At 30.7% G+C, this 17,201-nt stretch overlaps 1 protein-coding gene across 4 annotated transcripts in view; it reads left to right on the top strand.

The window, feature by feature from the left end:
• The window catches only part of LOC129911692 (regulating synaptic membrane exocytosis protein 1), a 247,748-nt gene that overhangs the window by 140,169 nt on the left and 90,378 nt on the right, over positions 1–17,201 (top strand). For all 4 annotated transcript variants that reach the window (XM_055989559.1, XM_055989558.1, XM_055989557.1 and 1 more), the window contains one exon: positions 3,283–4,212. In XM_055989559.1, coding sequence (XP_055845534.1) covers positions 4,177–4,212 — 36 coding nt within the window. In that variant the 5' untranslated portion in view covers positions 3,283–4,176. The remainder of the gene's footprint in view (positions 1–3,282; positions 4,213–17,201) is intronic.

Genomic DNA, 17,201 nt, shown 5'->3' with positions numbered 1-17,201 from the left:
TTTTTGGGTGTGGGCAAAATGCTAAGTTTGAGTTGTTACCCCAGCCCGCTTCTAGGCTATAGATGGTTTATTAAAAATTTCATTGATGCCACAAAAAATTTTCATTTGGCACAGTTCCAAATTTAAAAATAAAAATTGCTTTAAACGTAATTTTTACTCTAAACAAAAAAGTGTAAACCCTTCAAATTCACATTTATTCATCGATTTAATGGCAGATACTAAGAAAACAAAACAGAAAAAAAAAAAAAATCGAAACTGAAACTTCTAGTCAAGCATTTTTCTTGCTAAGCAAACAAAAAAAAATACTCTGAGCAATGAACGTTTCGAATGCCAACAATTTGAAGTATCACCACAAGTACCTACTTGAAAGGACATCAGGACAAAAAAACATTCTGATGAACAATGTGAAGAGTTCATTTTCAACCATTGACAGTTCCAGATCCCCAAACTTCCGCTACTACAAATTCAATTGTTTGTGCACACACAAACACACATAGGTACAAAGATTCACAACCATATAAATATATGTATATACTACACAGCAGTGTGTTGTATACTTGTTTATATGGTGATGTAAGGATGCAATAACGGTATTCAGGTCATGTTAAATAGAATATCCGGCGACGACGACGACGACAACAACAACAGCAATGAATCGAGCAGTTTTCGACATCTAATATGTAATATGCGAATTATTTTCTACTCGACAAGGATGTCGGTAGGATGATACTGCATGTTAGTATGAGGACGAGTCACAAAAAAAAAACAGTTTTATTTTAGTTAAAAAATGAACTAGGTATGTAGGTACTTTAATCAATTGTTAGTCTTTCTTGTGCGGGGTAATAATCCAACATGCGGTGAATAATTGTGATTGTACAACTGCATTCAGCAATTTTTTGTTTTGAAAAGGATGTGGGAGGATAATTTAAAATGGAAGAAAACGCCAGGTAATTAAGATCTTAAATCTAAAAAAAAAATTAAAACTCCCTTCCATCCGGCTTAAATGGCTAAGTCTGAATAATTCAACCCATTTCCTTATTTCCTCTTTTCTCTCAAGCTTTAATTAAATTCACATAAAAACATCGTTATAGGGTTGTTTGTTGTTTTTTATTTTTTTTTCTTTCATTTTATTTTCTTCTTTTGTATTCCCTTATACTAGTTTTTGTAGTGCAAAGCGCATAAGTTTCCTTTCGTAATTGTGACAGTGAATACCTTGAAGGTTTTATGCTGCATTTAAATGAGGAAAGTTATAGTTTTAAAGAAAAATTAATAGTTGGGAAATTTATTATCTGAGAAAAACAGTAATAATAATAAATTGACAGGGAACATCATTTTTTAATTGAAAAGTAAAATGCCAAATGTTGTGTTTGCAAATTGTAAAATTTATCAGCTTTTTGTAACAACTAGTTTTGTAAAAACTTTAATGAGAAATAAAATCACTCATTGAATTAAATCTTATTTTTAACTTGTAAGCTACAATTCATGGAAAATATGCCAAATTAAGCACTATTCTATCGCGTATAGTGCTCTTATTACATTGGCAAATTCAGATTTTTTGAAATATGCTCGTATGTACCTACCTACTTTAAACGGTCAAAGACTTAAGTTATTTTGAATTTAAATGAACCTCACTAAAAGTACTTGAAAGAAGCGGTTGAAATTAAACTCGAAAAGTAACGAAACGAACATGAAGAATTTACTGAAGTATTTGAAGAATCAGTAGAAAAATATTTAAAAGTAAGTAAACGTAGCTCAGCTTTCTGCAATCTATGCTAGAAAAGTTTATTTAAACAAAAATTCGAAAAAGTATTGAACTTCAAACCTCAACCAGCCTCAAACACAAAATCTAGGGATTGAATTCATTGAGCGGTAGAAGATCCCGTCAAAAAAAAATTCGTCAATGAATCGATTTATACGAGTTCCTCAAGGTTCCACCCTTGGTGCTCTCTTATTTTTCTTATTTTCAGTGCCGATCTTCTTATAACTCTTTTTTTTTTTTGCATGTAAGTATGTATTTTCAAAAATGTTTCAACGAAAAAATTGATTTACCGAAATTTTCAAAATAAGAAAAAATTAAGAAAATTCATTAATCATTTTAATTAATTAATATTTATTAATATTTAAAATTAACTAATATTTAAAAAAAAACATTATTTTTTTTTATCTAAAGTTTTCATTGAAATCGATTGAACGGAAAAAAACATTTCAATTAGCCAATGGCAATGGTTAATAACGGTTCAAAAATTCGTTAAAATAATTTTCGGGAAGAACTAATTATTCATCTTGGTTGCATGGTCTCCTACCAAATATTGTAAGAAAATTATTAAGTTAAAAAGATTTTGAATTTTTTCGGAGTAAAAAATATTAAAGTTTAATTCTTTTTAACCAACCGACTTTTTGACACAAAGTATTCTAGTGTTTCTAGCTTTAGTTTCTCATACCTTTGCTCAGATTGGTAATTTTTATTTTGCTCAAAAAATTTGCCGAATACTGAGTAAGCTTGGAAAATAACGACAGAAACATTGAAAAATAATATCACGAAAACGTATCCATTTTATTTTTTTTTTTTTTAATTAGTCTCTGGGGTGAAAATACGTCCCTATTGGCTGTAAGCCAGTGTAATTTTAAAACAACTTGAAATAGAAAATACCTATCTCAATTTATAAAATATGTACATAAATATATCAAGAACAAAATTTAAATCATATTATTTCAATATGTTTATGTACCTATATAAAACATATACTATTTGAACCAACATTGACTTAAATGATCGTAAAAACTTTCACCCCAATTATAATTATTGAATACATGAACATCCCCTAGGACTAAAGTTTTTATTTTTGTTAATTTGGAGGTGTGGGTGTTTATTGTTTTAATTACACTTAATAAATTATTTGTTTTGAGTCAAATAAGAACTTTTGCATTTAATGTCCTCATATTATTAAGTAATTTATTTTATAATTACATTTCATATCCACACGTATTCGAATTTAGTTTCTGCTTCAATTTTCAATATAAAATATTCGTTCCCATAATTAATTGTGACCTTTACATAAAATTGACTTTTCATCCATTGAAAATACCAACATGTTCATAAATAACAAAATAAAATAAAATTAAAAATAAGCTTAATTTATGTTGATAAATAAATAAACTCGCATCAACATGCAAACTTTAAATTTCACCGAACAATTTATTACCAAAATTCTTATAGCAACCATATAACAATTATTTAAACAAACATTAATTTTAAATTAAATTATTTCATTCTATTTTCAGAAATCCATTTGGCCTTAAAATATTTTGGTTTACAAGACCATAAAAACCACACATATAGAAGATCTTCAAGCTTGAAAATCTACCAACTCGAAGCATTTTAGTCATTTCTTGCTAGAACCATAATTTAACCACAGGACTGTTGAGGACAAGAAGAAATTTTTTAAATCTACCAACCTACTAAACAAATAACCAAATGCATACAACCACACTGACAAATGCAAATCATTGCATATATAAATGTGCATTAGAAAAGCAACCCATGGCAGTGATGGTGACAAACCCCAATGTGAAGAGACTACGTTCATAAAGTAATTTGAATAAATTTCCCAACAAGGACCTTAGTCTGAAGAATAAAAATACCCACTTCATAGTTGGATAGAGATCTAAGCAAAAACACACACACACATAAACATACTAAAGGAGAAAAAATAGGACATGGTCTTTATTTCCGTGGAAAGAATGACTCTTGTACACATATATTTTTTTTCAAAAAAAATGAACTCTACAAAAGGAATAAAAGTGGCATAAGCTTTGACACAGAGTAACGGTTGCTGAGCAAAAAGGACATTCAGACAGCTCGGCCTTTGCGTTGGCCATTTAATTTGTGATGATGATGACAGCCATGTGATGGATAGTTGTGCTCTTGCTGCGCTTTACCGCAAATAGAATTGTGTTTTTTTTTCTTTTTTTGTTTAAATGAATCGAAACTCCCATTCGGTTGCATAACATTTGCATCACACACGTGCATCGTGATCCCTGCTCAGTGGAAACCGAGTGCCAATTTGAATATATTACACCTACTACTGGATTTGTTAGGATTGCGTAGAGAGTGAATACTTGATTTTTCAACGTCCTGTCTAGTGTGAGTGAGGAGAAGAAAAATTCACAGTCAACATGTTGCCGACAAACGTGATGTCATTTATGAAGAAGGTAAGTTATGGTGGCGATCATTTATACACACACCTGAGCTGGACGATATATTTTTTTTTTTTTTACTTTTGTCCTTATAAATGTTTATATATTCATTCACACACACTCATATTTCCATGTTTAAGCAATTTATTAAATTTTCTTAACCAGATTTTTGTCAGTTTAAAAGTTTTTGTACTCAAATTTTTTGTCTCCTCATATTTAATTAACTTTTATTTATTTTCAAGGAATACACCTACTTTGTACACATTGGAAGTTATTCCTTTGCTAATGTGTGTGTGTATGTATTTTGTATTTTGTTGAAGAAATATTTTTGTATGTATGTGGTGGAGAAAGTATTTTTATTATGTAGGAACTAAATGTTGCAAATTCAAGTCCACATATTATGTATGTGTGTAACCCTGTTGGATAGGCCAAGTGTAATTAAATAAATTACACGCTTCATTAAAATTTACGTGAGAAGCTACAATCACTGGGAAATTACACGGTGACAAATTTTTTCAGAAAATCATTTGGTACTAAAAACGAACGAAAAATAATTACGTATACGCCATAGTGTACCGGTGGACATATAAAAAATCAATAATAAATTATCATATGTGTTATAATAGAGTATATAGCATTTTGAAGAGTGATTCATATCAAATGCGACAGGCTTTATTTAGTGGAAAGTCCTGAAGTGTAAAGATATTTGAAGGCGATTTTTATTCAATTATTATGCAAAACAATTAGGTATATTTCATTAAAAAAAGAGTAGAAATTACTAACGCTTCATTATATTAAATTATAAAATAAAAGTATCATCCATATCAGAGATTATATTTTTTGATTAAAGTGATTTAATAGCATAATTGGTCTCAGAAAAAAAAAAAAAAAAAAAACACTTGGAAGGGTGTTTAAGAAGGGGAATTAAGTTTGGTTGTTTAAATCGAAAACTTACTTCAGACTCAAAATAAGTGTACAGTTGTCTTTTATACTAGAGGATCAATTAGTTACATAAAAACATCTCCGGTTATGTTAGGTTTTGTTAGGTTTCGCAAGTAATGTGGTTTAGTCAGCCTAAAGTGCAATGTAGCCTACCCCTCAGGTCTAACATCTACTCGTACTTGTCAACCTATGAAACACCATCCTACATTATTACCAACCTAAACAGCATTATGGCGTTTAGCCACATACTCATTCTTTAACCTCAACTCATTGCGAATTGTACACGTGCCTAAAGCAGAACATTTTGTAATGTACAAAAAAATATGCTACATATTAGGGTCGATTGATTTTATTTCTGTTTTTTATTTTCGAATAAAAATAGTAATAAAAAGTTGCGCTATTTATAAACGAACAAAACTGTTAAATTTAAAATTTTTAAATAATTTCATTTGGAGGTTCCCCAAGCCATCTGAATCCTTAAAAAGTGGACTTTTTGACCTTTAAATTAAATGGGGAAAAATAAAGTTCAATATAAATTTTTTGTAAATTCATAGTTTGAATCATCTAAAAAACTACATTTCACTTCACTTTTAATTGAAATTTCAATCAAAAATCTTAACAAAGGCGCGGTTAATTGAAAATCTAGAATTCTTAAGTTTCTATGTTCATACTTTTCGTAAGACTTAAAAAAAAAATATATATATTAAAAAGTCAAGTAACTTATTTTTTTGATGTTTCGAACTCAGTGAAACATGAATCAAAAAAGAAATATGTTGAACTTTATTTTTTCCCACTTAATTTAAAGGCCAAATAGTCCACTTTTTAAGCAATCAGAAAACATGGGGCACCTCAAAATGAAATTATTTAAAAACTTTAAGTATACAGTTTTGTTCGTTTATAAATAGCGCAACTTTTTTTTTACTATGCCAATTCGAAAATAAAAAACAAAAATTAAATCGCTCCAAATTACTTATCTTATTAAGATATTTCCAATTTTAAAATTTATGAACATAAAAAAAATATTGTACTCATTTAAGGTCACACTTTTTTTGTGTAAGTTTTACAAGTTTTTCTGTAAAATATTTAAAAAAAAATACGTCACTTGCACGAAATAAAATGAATAATATTGAAATTAAGGAAGTAAAACAATCAACTTTCATCCCACTACTTTTGCCCCCAAAACTTTTAGTTGGTATTCACAAAAATTCCACATTAAAAGAGCTAATTTCTTTTCTTTTTTAATTAATGGTTACCCTACAAATTTTTTCCAAAAATACCAGTCTTAACCACAAATTTAACTACTCGACAATATTTAAACACAACCGAAATTGCATACTTTTATCTGTTCATGTTACAAATGAAAGTGCTTCATTTATATAAATAGTATAGTAGAAAATAAATAAAAAAAAAAACAAATCAAACAAATTGCCAAGTGTTGCGTGCAAAAATTACGTCATTTTCATAGAAAACACTGAAACTGAAGCATCGTTTACCCCCTTAAGTGTTGGCCATTTCATTTAATTCACTTAAATGTCAACCCGCAAAATGCTTAAAATACAATATTTTGTTCTATCTCACAATGGGAGTATATAGTAGTAGCCAAATTGCTGACCATAGTGTTACCAGAGGCTCACAAAAAAAATATTTATAAAAATAATGTTATTTGAAATTAATTAAAATCCTTATTGTGAGTATGATGGTATCAAGTTCAAGATTTATTCAACTATACAAAAATTAGAGATAAGGATCAAAGTCTTGCTCCTAAAAATTTCAGGACTTTCCATAGAATTACAAAAAAAAAAAAAAACTCTCAGCAGTGCTTGAAAGAAAACAATCTCTGGTAACTCTGATTGTGACCATCAGTACCAGCCTCAAAATCAGCATACAATCTATACGATAAGAACTCGATGAATGTGAAGTGAAAGAGTCCTTGCATTAGTCTGCTTACCCAAGGAGGCGGACATACCTAATATAATTCCACACTTAAACACTAGAACTTTCGACTTTTTCTCCCCCCTAAAAATGTCCATTTGATATATTTTGTTGTGGCTTCTGTTGCTTAAATTTGAATTTCGTGCTGGAATTCTTGTCTCCTGGGCTATTTTGGCAAAATTCTATTAAAGGACAACACAAACACAACCAGTCGAAGCATAACAAAAAAAAAAGTAAAAGGATTCTTTTATTGTGTCAAAACTACATTTGGTTGTGCGGATGAGAGAACAATAACACAAAGGCACTTCATTGAATAAAATTTTGGCAACACGAAATCAGTTTGGGTTATTTTTCTTTTTTTTTCGTTTCTCCTCTTTAACACGACACAGCCCACGCCCAAAGGATCAACCTTTCCAATCGGAAGCCTGTAGGGCAATCAAATCAGGGAAGATATTTATTTTTTTTTTTTTTTTCACTTTAGTTATTTTTTTTTCTGCTTCTCCAACGTTCGATAGGAAAAAGAGAAAAATGAGATAAAATTGTTGTATAGTTTTTTTTGTTGTTGTTGTTATTTTGTTCATTCGTCTGTTTTTGTAGCATGTGCGTTTTGTGATTGCACAGCACAGGAAGCAAAAGGATCTAACACTCCCACACATTTATATACATTGAACTATACAAAAAATATAGGTACCTACCTCAGAACACTCTCTGTGTGTTATGTTGTGTATATGTGGTGTATATGTGTATTTGATAAATCGATGATTTTTCGTTTGGCACATCTGACAGCAAATAATTGAAAATACATCTTGATTTTCAAAAGAAAAATCTCGGAAGCATATCGGAACCGGGATCGGCAACGGGATTATTAACTGATGGCATCGTTATCGTTTTGCAGCTTCGGGTGTTAAAAAATAAATTCGATTACCATATGTTGTTTTCTGTTCTGTGCGAGCGAGTGATACTTTAAGCTTGAGCATCAAGATGTGTTTTCATTGTGAATGAATCTGTTGCAAAACATTTTTATGTTGTACTAATACACCAAAGAGTATTAGTAAGCTGCAATGAACATTCAAAAATGAAAAAAAAAAAAAATATCAAGGGCAAACACAAACAAGTAATATATTTTGATGGATATGAATCATGTAGGCTAGCTGTGGAAATTATGCTAGGCTTTCAAATATCGACTTCCGAAAATAACTTTTTTTTAAATTGAAATAACATACCGTCAGTTTGAAGGTCTTCTATTATACTGAATTTAAATATTACACAGTTGCCTAAAATCTATCTACTAAAAACGAATGCTTAAAGCATCTTCCGAGAAAGACAATTCCATCTTATTCCAGGGAAAATGTAGGAACCTCCCACTGATACTATCTCACTATAATTTTCTGCAAAATAATTAAAAATTCAAAAATTCTTCAGAATAAAAAAACCAAAAAATACTGAAGATTTGCTAAATAAATGGAGTTAATTTAAGGTCCGTCAAGATAGCACCCACACCCCCAAATTTCCAAAATCTGAGTATGCAATAATTTGTTGCTAATTTGTTGCTAATTAGTTGCTCTAATCCCGAATTTGTTGCTCCACCCCTTCCCCCTCAAAATTGATGTGGAAGGTGTGGGTGCTATCTTGACGTCAAGATAGCACCCACACCCATTAAAAACTCAACATTCAAAAAAACTGAGTATGCAATAATTTGTTGCTAATTTGTTGGTAATTAGTTGCTCTAATCCCGAATTTGTTGCTCCAAGATTTGACCTTGAAATGCACTTTAACAGTTTTCTCAAAAAAGCTAAATTCCCTAAAAATGAACGCACAGCAACAAAAATGGTGTCAAATTAAAGGGCTTCTCAACACCTTTTCAAAAAGGTCTCATTCGACTTTTAAATCCATCTCCTTCATGTCCAAAATGCATTGTGGAACTTGTGGAACATATCAAAACGTCAAGATAGCACCCACACCAAGAAAAACTTACAAATTTAAAAAAATGAGTATGCAATAATTTGTTGCTAATTTGTTGCTAATTAGTTGCTCTAATATCGAATTTGTTGCTCCACCCCTTCCCCCTTAAAATTGATAGAAAGGGTGTGGGTGCTATCTTGACGTCAAGATAGCACCCACACCCCCCTATTTCCAAAATCTGAGTATGCAGGATTTTAGTAATAATTTGTTGCTAATTAGTTGCTCTAATCTAGAATTTGTTGCTCCATGATTTGACCATAAAATCGGCTGCAACAGATGCATTTTTTTGGAGACTTTTTATCTATAATTTTTTTCAAAAAACTAAAAATGCCAAATTAAAAACATGATTTCATGCTCTGCAAAAAGTAACATACAAATTTTCCATCACTTTCCATTCCAGTCTTATAGTCCAAAAACTAGTCAACTCTCGCCCCTAAAAACTATAAAAAACGGTGTGGGTGCTATCTTGACGTCAAGATAGCACCCACACCCCCCTATTTCCAAAATCTGAGTATGCAGGATTTTAGTGATAATTTGTTGCTAATTAGTTGCTCTAATATTGAATTTGTTGCTCCACGATTTGACCTTCAAATCGACTGCAACAGATGCAATATTTTGGAGACTTTTTATCCATACGCTTTTTCAAAAAACTAAAAACGCCAAATTGTAGACAGAAGTTGTTGCTCTGCAAAAAGCTATTTTTAAATTTTCTATCACTACCCAATCCTCTCTTACAGGAGAAAAAATTTTGCGATAACGTCATCTATCAAGCTGAGTACGCCACAACGAAAAATTGAAAATTTAAGTACGCATTAATTTGAAGATATTTTGTTGCTAATTTATTACCCTAATCTAGAATTTGTTGCTCCACGGTTTGACCTTTAAATCGGCTGCAACAGTTGCAATATATAGGTATATATAGCTTTATATAGGTATATTTTCAAAAATTAATGCTTTTTAAAAAGTTACATTTCCAATACTCAAGTATTCTTGCCCTTTCATAAGCCCTTAAAACGAGTACCTACCTATAGGTACAGAAGACGTTAAGTAAAACTCAACAGCAAAAACAAAGTTTATAAAGGTACCTACTAATGCCATTTAATTTCTCTATATTATATAGACAGCTTTTCCGTTCCTATTTTACCATTAGGTACCTTACCTCAATTTCAAAAAATTAATTTGATTTAACGTATAAACATCTACCTACCTTTTTCAAAGATATCTTACAACAACGAACATCTATTAAAAGAAAAAATGTCTCCCATGTCCTAGCCTAGAAGAAACCTAGACATCTCTTGAAAACGATGCCTACCCCCAACATTTTTTTGTAATTCTTTTCATCGCTTTTTTACACTTTAAGTCTATCACTCTAGTTTTGGAGAGATGCATTTTACTAACTACCACTAAAGCAACCGAAAAACACAACTCAATGCTATTCAACCAATCAGGTTGCGATGCGACTATTTTTATTATAAAAACAAACCAAATACATAAATGTGTTCATAGTTAATAGGAATAATCGAGTGTGTATGCGTTGATTTAAATTTTGACTCCGCCCCCCACAGTCTGCTTTGATGAAAATAATACAAACGCACACCTTGAAATGTTTTTTCCTTAGTTGGTTTCAGACCTCTATGAAGGTATGATGTACGGTCTCTCGCTCGATTTAATAATTTTATGACTTAGGTACCTACATAATTTATTATAGACACACCAAAAGGTAAGTTAGGTACGTATGTTTGTAGGGCCTTCCAGTTTATCTGGATTTATGCAATTTTTTGTGTTATGGTACCTATGTCGCTATGGGTCTTATGAAAAATGTTGCATATTTTTAGGGGAAAACTTTAAATTCAAAACCACTGAAAACCCGAATTGAAAATTTCTTCAATTTGTTGCTTCACAATTTGAACATTAAATGCACTTCAACACTACAAAAAACCTTAGGTAATTGCCTAAAAGGAAAAACTTTAAAATTTAAGAAAATATGTAAGCAGGTGTGCAGGAATTTGTTGATAATAATTAATTGCTCCAACAGATGCATTAGGTAGGTATTTTAAAGACTTTTTATCTATACCTACCTAATTTTAATTCAAAAAAACTAAAAATGCCAAATTATAGACATGAATTGAATTGATAGTTAGCACCTTCCTTCTTATGCAATAACTTCATTCCCCTTAGGGTGAAGGCCTCAATCCCACATTACCGAACGTTTTCAAAATTGAAATTGAACTTAAAAATCTTTGGCACCGGGTACAAAGGTGTTAAGTCAGAAAAGGTAATTTTGAGGAAAATGAAATTGAAGTTTCAATTTTTGTTTGTAAATCTGAATAATATTATTTTGAAAAAGTAATGATGCAGAAACATTATCTATAAGATCTTTTTTAATATCCATATGCTGTTGACCGGAAAATGACCGTTCTTAAAAAAAAATTGTGTTGACTTAACACTCTAGAGCCATTTACCTAGTCTTCATAAATAAACTTGGTCCAAAGGTGTTAAGTCAAGAAAAATCTTTGTTTATATTGATAACAAAGCTTAATTTATAAAAGAAACTGGGAAATATCAATGTGATTAATTACCAATGTGAAAATTCTTTTTTAAAAAATATGTACCTAATATAATTCTGTAGAAAAATTGCTTTTCGTTTTCTGTCTTCCTCTTGACTTAACTCCTTATGATCAATTTATAAGAAAAATGATTTATTAAGGTATCACTTCTACCACGTTTGAATTACAAACATGTTTTTTTTTTAAAGATTTTGTCAAGCTAAATTATGTACTGTGTTACCCCCAAAAACTAAGTTACATAATAGTCCAAGAGCTAGTGGCACATTTGACTAAGGTAGCTCTTGTAAGGCTTAAAATTCTTTCAGTGGTAATTTTTAACATGATTAGTAAAATAATTTTGGTCTGGCAGACCTCAGCTGTGCATATCATGTATATACATATATGACCTTGAAAGTGTAACTTTCAACTTTTTATTCTCAAAATTTGACTTTGTTTAATATTCTGCCTTTTGAAAAATGTATCGTTCATTACTGTAGGTGTTGCCGTCGTTTTTAAATATTTTTTTTTTAGTTATTTTTTTAGAAAACTGCCCCTCCCTCCTAAACGGGGGGAGATAGACCCCTCCCACCTATATTAAAAAAAACTCTTCTACAAGAATTCGTTACTAATTTTCCCGCATTTTTTACTATAGGTGGGAGGGGTCTATCTCCCCCCGTTTAGGAGGGAGGGGCAGTTTTCTAAAAAAATAACTAAAAAAAAAATATTTAAAAACGACGGCAACACCTACAGTAATGAACGATACATTTTTCAAAAGGCAGAATATTAAACAAAGTCAAATTTTGAGAATAAAAAGTTGAAAGTTACACTTTCAAGGTCATATATGTATATACATGATATGCACAGCTGAGGTCTGCCAGACCAAAATTATTTTACTAATCATGTTAAAAATTACCACTGAAAGAATTTTAAGCCTTACAAGAGCTACCTTAGTCAAATGTGCCACTAGCTCTTGGACTATTATGTAACTTAGTTTTTGGGGTAACACAGTACATAATTTAGCTTGACAAAATCTTTAAAAAAAAAACATGTTTGTAATTCAAACGTGGTAGAAGTGATACCTTAATAAATCATTTTTCTTATAAATTGATCATAAGGAGTTAAGTCAAGAGGAAGACAGAAAACGAAAAGCAATTTTTCTACAGAATTATATTAGGTACATATTTTTTAAAAAAGAATTTTCACATTGGTAATTAATCACATTGATATTTCCCAGTTTCTTTTATAAATTAAGCTTTGTTATCAATATAAACAAAGATTTTTCTTGACTTAACACCTTTGGACCAAGTTTATTTATGAAGACTAGGTAAATGGCTCTAGAGTGTTAAGTCAACACAATTTTTTTTTAAGAACGGTCATTTTCCGGTCAACAGCATATGGATATTAAAAAAGATCTTATAGATAATGTTTCTGCATCATTACTTTTTCAAAATAATATTATTCAGATTTACAAACAAAAATTGAAACTTCAATTTCATTTTCCTCAAAATTACCTTTTCTGACTTAACACCTTTGTACCCGGTGCCAAAGATTTTTAAGTTCAATTTCAATTTTGAAAACGTTCGGTAATGTGGGATTGAGGCCTTCACCCTAAGGGGAATGAAGTTATTGCATAAGAAGGAAGGTGCTAACTATCAATTCAATTCATGTCTATAATTTGGCATTTTTAGTTTTTTTGAATTAAAATTAGGTAGGTATAGATAAAAAGTCTTTAAAATACCTACCTAATGCATCTGTTGGAGCAATTAATTATTATCAACAAATTCCTGCACACCTGCTTACATATTTTCTTAAATTTTAAAGTTTTTCCTTTTAGGCAATTACCTAAGGTTTTTTGTAGTGTTGAAGTGCATTTAATGTTCAAATTGTGAAGCAACAAATTGAAGAAATTTTCAATTCGGGTTTTCAGTGGTTTTGAATTTAAAGTTTTCCCCTAAAAATATGCAACATTTTTCATAAGACCCATAGCGACATAGGTACCATAACACAAAAAATTGCATAAATCCAGATAAACTGGAAGGCCCTACAAACATACGTACCTAACTTACCTTTTGGTGTGTCTATAATAAATTATGTAGGTACCTAAGTCATAAAATTATTAAATCGAGCGAGAGACCGTACATCATACCTTCATAGAGGTCTGAAACCAACTAAGGAAAAAACATTTCAAGGTGTGCGTTTGTATTATTTTCATCAAAGCAGACTGTGGGGGGCGGAGTCAAAATTTAAATCAACGCATACACACTCGATTATTCCTATTAACTATGAACACATTTATGTATTTGGTTTGTTTTTATAATAAAAATAGTCGCATCGCAACCTGATTGGTTGAATAGCATTGAGTTGTGTTTTTCGGTTGCTTTAGTGGTAGTTAGTAAAATGCATCTCTCCAAAACTAGAGTGATAGACTTAAAGTGTAAAAAAGCGATGAAAAGAATTACAAAAAAATGTTGGGGGTAGGCATCGTTTTCAAGAGATGTCTAGGTTTCTTCTAGGCTAGGACATGGGAGACATTTTTTCTTTTAATAGATGTTCGTTGTTGTAAGATATCTTTGAAAAAGGTAGGTAGATGTTTATACGTTAAATCAAATTAATTTTTTGAAATTGAGGTAAGGTACCTAATGGTAAAATAGGAACGGAAAAGCTGTCTATATAATATAGAGAAATTAAATGGCATTAGTAGGTACCTTTATAAACTTTGTTTTTGCTGTTGAGTTTTACTTAACGTCTTCTGTACCTATAGGTAGGTACTCGTTTTAAGGGCTTATGAAAGGGCAAGAATACTTGAGTATTGGAAATGTAACTTTTTAAAAAGCATTAATTTTTGAAAATATACCTATATAAAGCTATATATACCTATATATTGCAACTGTTGCAGCCGATTTAAAGGTCAAACCGTGGAGCAACAAATTCTAGATTAGGGTAATAAATTAGCAACAAAATATCTTCAAATTAATGCGTACTTAAATTTTCAATTTTTCGTTGTGGCGTACTCAGCTTGATAGATGACGTTATCGCAAAATTTTTTCTCCTGTAAGAGAGGATTGGGTAGTGATAGAAAATTTAAAAATAGCTTTTTGCAGAGCAACAACTTCTGTCTACAATTTGGCGTTTTTAGTTTTTTGAAAAAGCGTATGGATAAAAAGTCTCCAAAATATTGCATCTGTTGCAGTCGATTTGAAGGTCAAATCGTGGAGCAACAAATTCAATATTAGAGCAACTAATTAGCAACAAATTATCACTAAAATCCTGCATACTCAGATTTTGGAAATAGGGGGGTGTGGGTGCTATCTTGACGTCAAGATAGCACCCACACCGTTTTTTATAGTTTTTAGGGGCGAGAGTTGACTAGTTTTTGGACTATAAGACTGGAATGGAAAGTGATGGAAAATTTGTATGTTACTTTTTGCAGAGCATGAAATCATGTTTTTAATTTGGCATTTTTAGTTTTTTGAAAAAAATTATAGATAAAAAGTCTCCAAAAAAATGCATCTGTTGCAGCCGATTTTATGGTCAAATCATGGAGCAACAAATTCTAGATTAGAGCAACTAATTAGCAACAAATTATTACTAAAATCCTGCATACTCAGATTTTGGAAATAGGGGGGTGTGGGTGCTATCTTGACGTCAAGATAGCACCCACACCCTTTCTATCAATTTTAAGGGGGAAGGGGTGGAGCAACAAATTCGATATTAGAGCAACTAATTAGCAACAAATTAGCAACAAATTATTGCATACTCATTTTTTTAAATTTGTAAGTTTTTCTTGGTGTGGGTGCTATCTTGACGTTTTGATATGTTCCACAAGTTCCACAATGCATTTTGGACATGAAGGAGATGGATTTAAAAGTCGAATGAGACCTTTTTGAAAAGGTGTTGAGAAGCCCTTTAATTTGACACCATTTTTGTTGCTGTGCGTTCATTTTTAGGGAATTTAGCTTTTTTGAGAAAACTGTTAAAGTGCATTTCAAGGTCAAATCTTGGAGCAACAAATTCGGGATTAGAGCAACTAATTAGCAACAAATTAGCAACAAATTATTGCATACTCAGTTTTTTTGAATGTTGAGTTTTTAATGGGTGTGGGTGCTATCTTGACGTCAAGATAGCACCCACACCTTCCACATCAATTTTGAGGGGGAAGGGGTGGAGCAACAAATTCGGGATTAGAGCAACTAATTAGCAACAAATTAGCAACAAATTATTGCATACTCAGATTTTGGAAATTTGGGGGTGTGGGTGCTATCTTGACGGACCTGTTAATTTAAACAAAAGAGCTGAGGTTCAAACTTTATATATATATTTTTTTTTAATTAATGATAAAATTTGTTCAGAAGTAGAAGAACAATTTGCATGCAACAGACACAGGTTTAAGAATACCACGTTCTTTAATAACAAAAAATATACAGATCTAAATCAGTCAATTTTTACCAGAAGGTATTTTAAGATATGATAAGATCATAAATCTTTTAGTTGAATCGCGAATCAACAAATTTCCATTAAGAAATATTTATATTTTAATGTCAAAATCTTAGACTTCTTGATTAAAACATCGGGTTTGGGTCAAAATTCTGCAAGTGTCAAAATTCTACTTTTCAAAATTCTGCTTTTTAAAAATTCTGCTTTTCAAAATTCTGTTTTACAAAATTCTGAAAAAAATAACATTTTCCAAACCCTTTTTTAATTTTTTTTTCAGAATTTTGTAAAATAATCATTTCGCATTTGCTGCTTATTTGAGATTACTTACTTACGAGTAGGTTGGTACTATGTCAATATTTGTAATATTATTTTTTTTTTGATAAATCAATAAATTTAAAAATGAGAAAAGGGGTTTAATGATAAATATCTTCGAAAATAATAATTGATAATAACACTGGTTTACAAGGGTTTTGTTGCCGAAACAAAAATATACTTTTCTGGTGTGCTGAACTCGAATCCGAAGTCAGAAACAACTAATCAGCTCCCGTTTTTGAGATATTACCCATAGAAAATGCAAAAATAAGTTTTTTTGAATTCTTCGGACCTTATTCTTTTGTATAAAGAAAATTGTTTGAGCATATTTAGTAACGGTTTCTATAAGAACTGTTTTCCATCTTTCGACACCTGTTTAAATCTTTTCAATATCTTTTATATTGCCCGAGATATCTCAAACTGAAGTAAGTGGGTTTGGCTTCATATATCATAAAAAAGATAATGACGTTATAAAATTTATAAAAATACCAAACAACTTAGGATATCTCGGGCAGTAAAAAAGATATCGGAAAGATTTAAACAGATTTAAAAAGGTGGTAATTAGTACTTATGAAAACCGTTACTAAATATGCTCAAACAATTTTCCTTACATAAAAGAATAAGGTCCGAAGTACTGCATTTTCTAACGGTAATATTTCAAAAAAGGGGGCTGATTAATTTTTTTTGACTTCAGATTCGAGTTCAGCACACTGAAAACCTTCAGAAAAGTATATTTTTGTTTCGGCAACAAAAAAAAAAGTTTAATTTTGTTAACCAGTGTAATTTAACTAATCAAATAAAAATTAATATTCAAAAAATTGAATAAGTAAAGGAGTATTCTTCATCGTTTCTAATTAGTTTTCAACGGTATATAGA

The sequence above is a fragment of the Episyrphus balteatus genome, chromosome 2 (assembly GCF_945859705.1).
Source record: "Episyrphus balteatus chromosome 2, idEpiBalt1.1, whole genome shotgun sequence".
Classification (NCBI taxonomy): domain Eukaryota; kingdom Metazoa; phylum Arthropoda; class Insecta; order Diptera; family Syrphidae; genus Episyrphus; species Episyrphus balteatus.
This window is presented reverse-complemented; position numbering and strand designations above follow the sequence as displayed.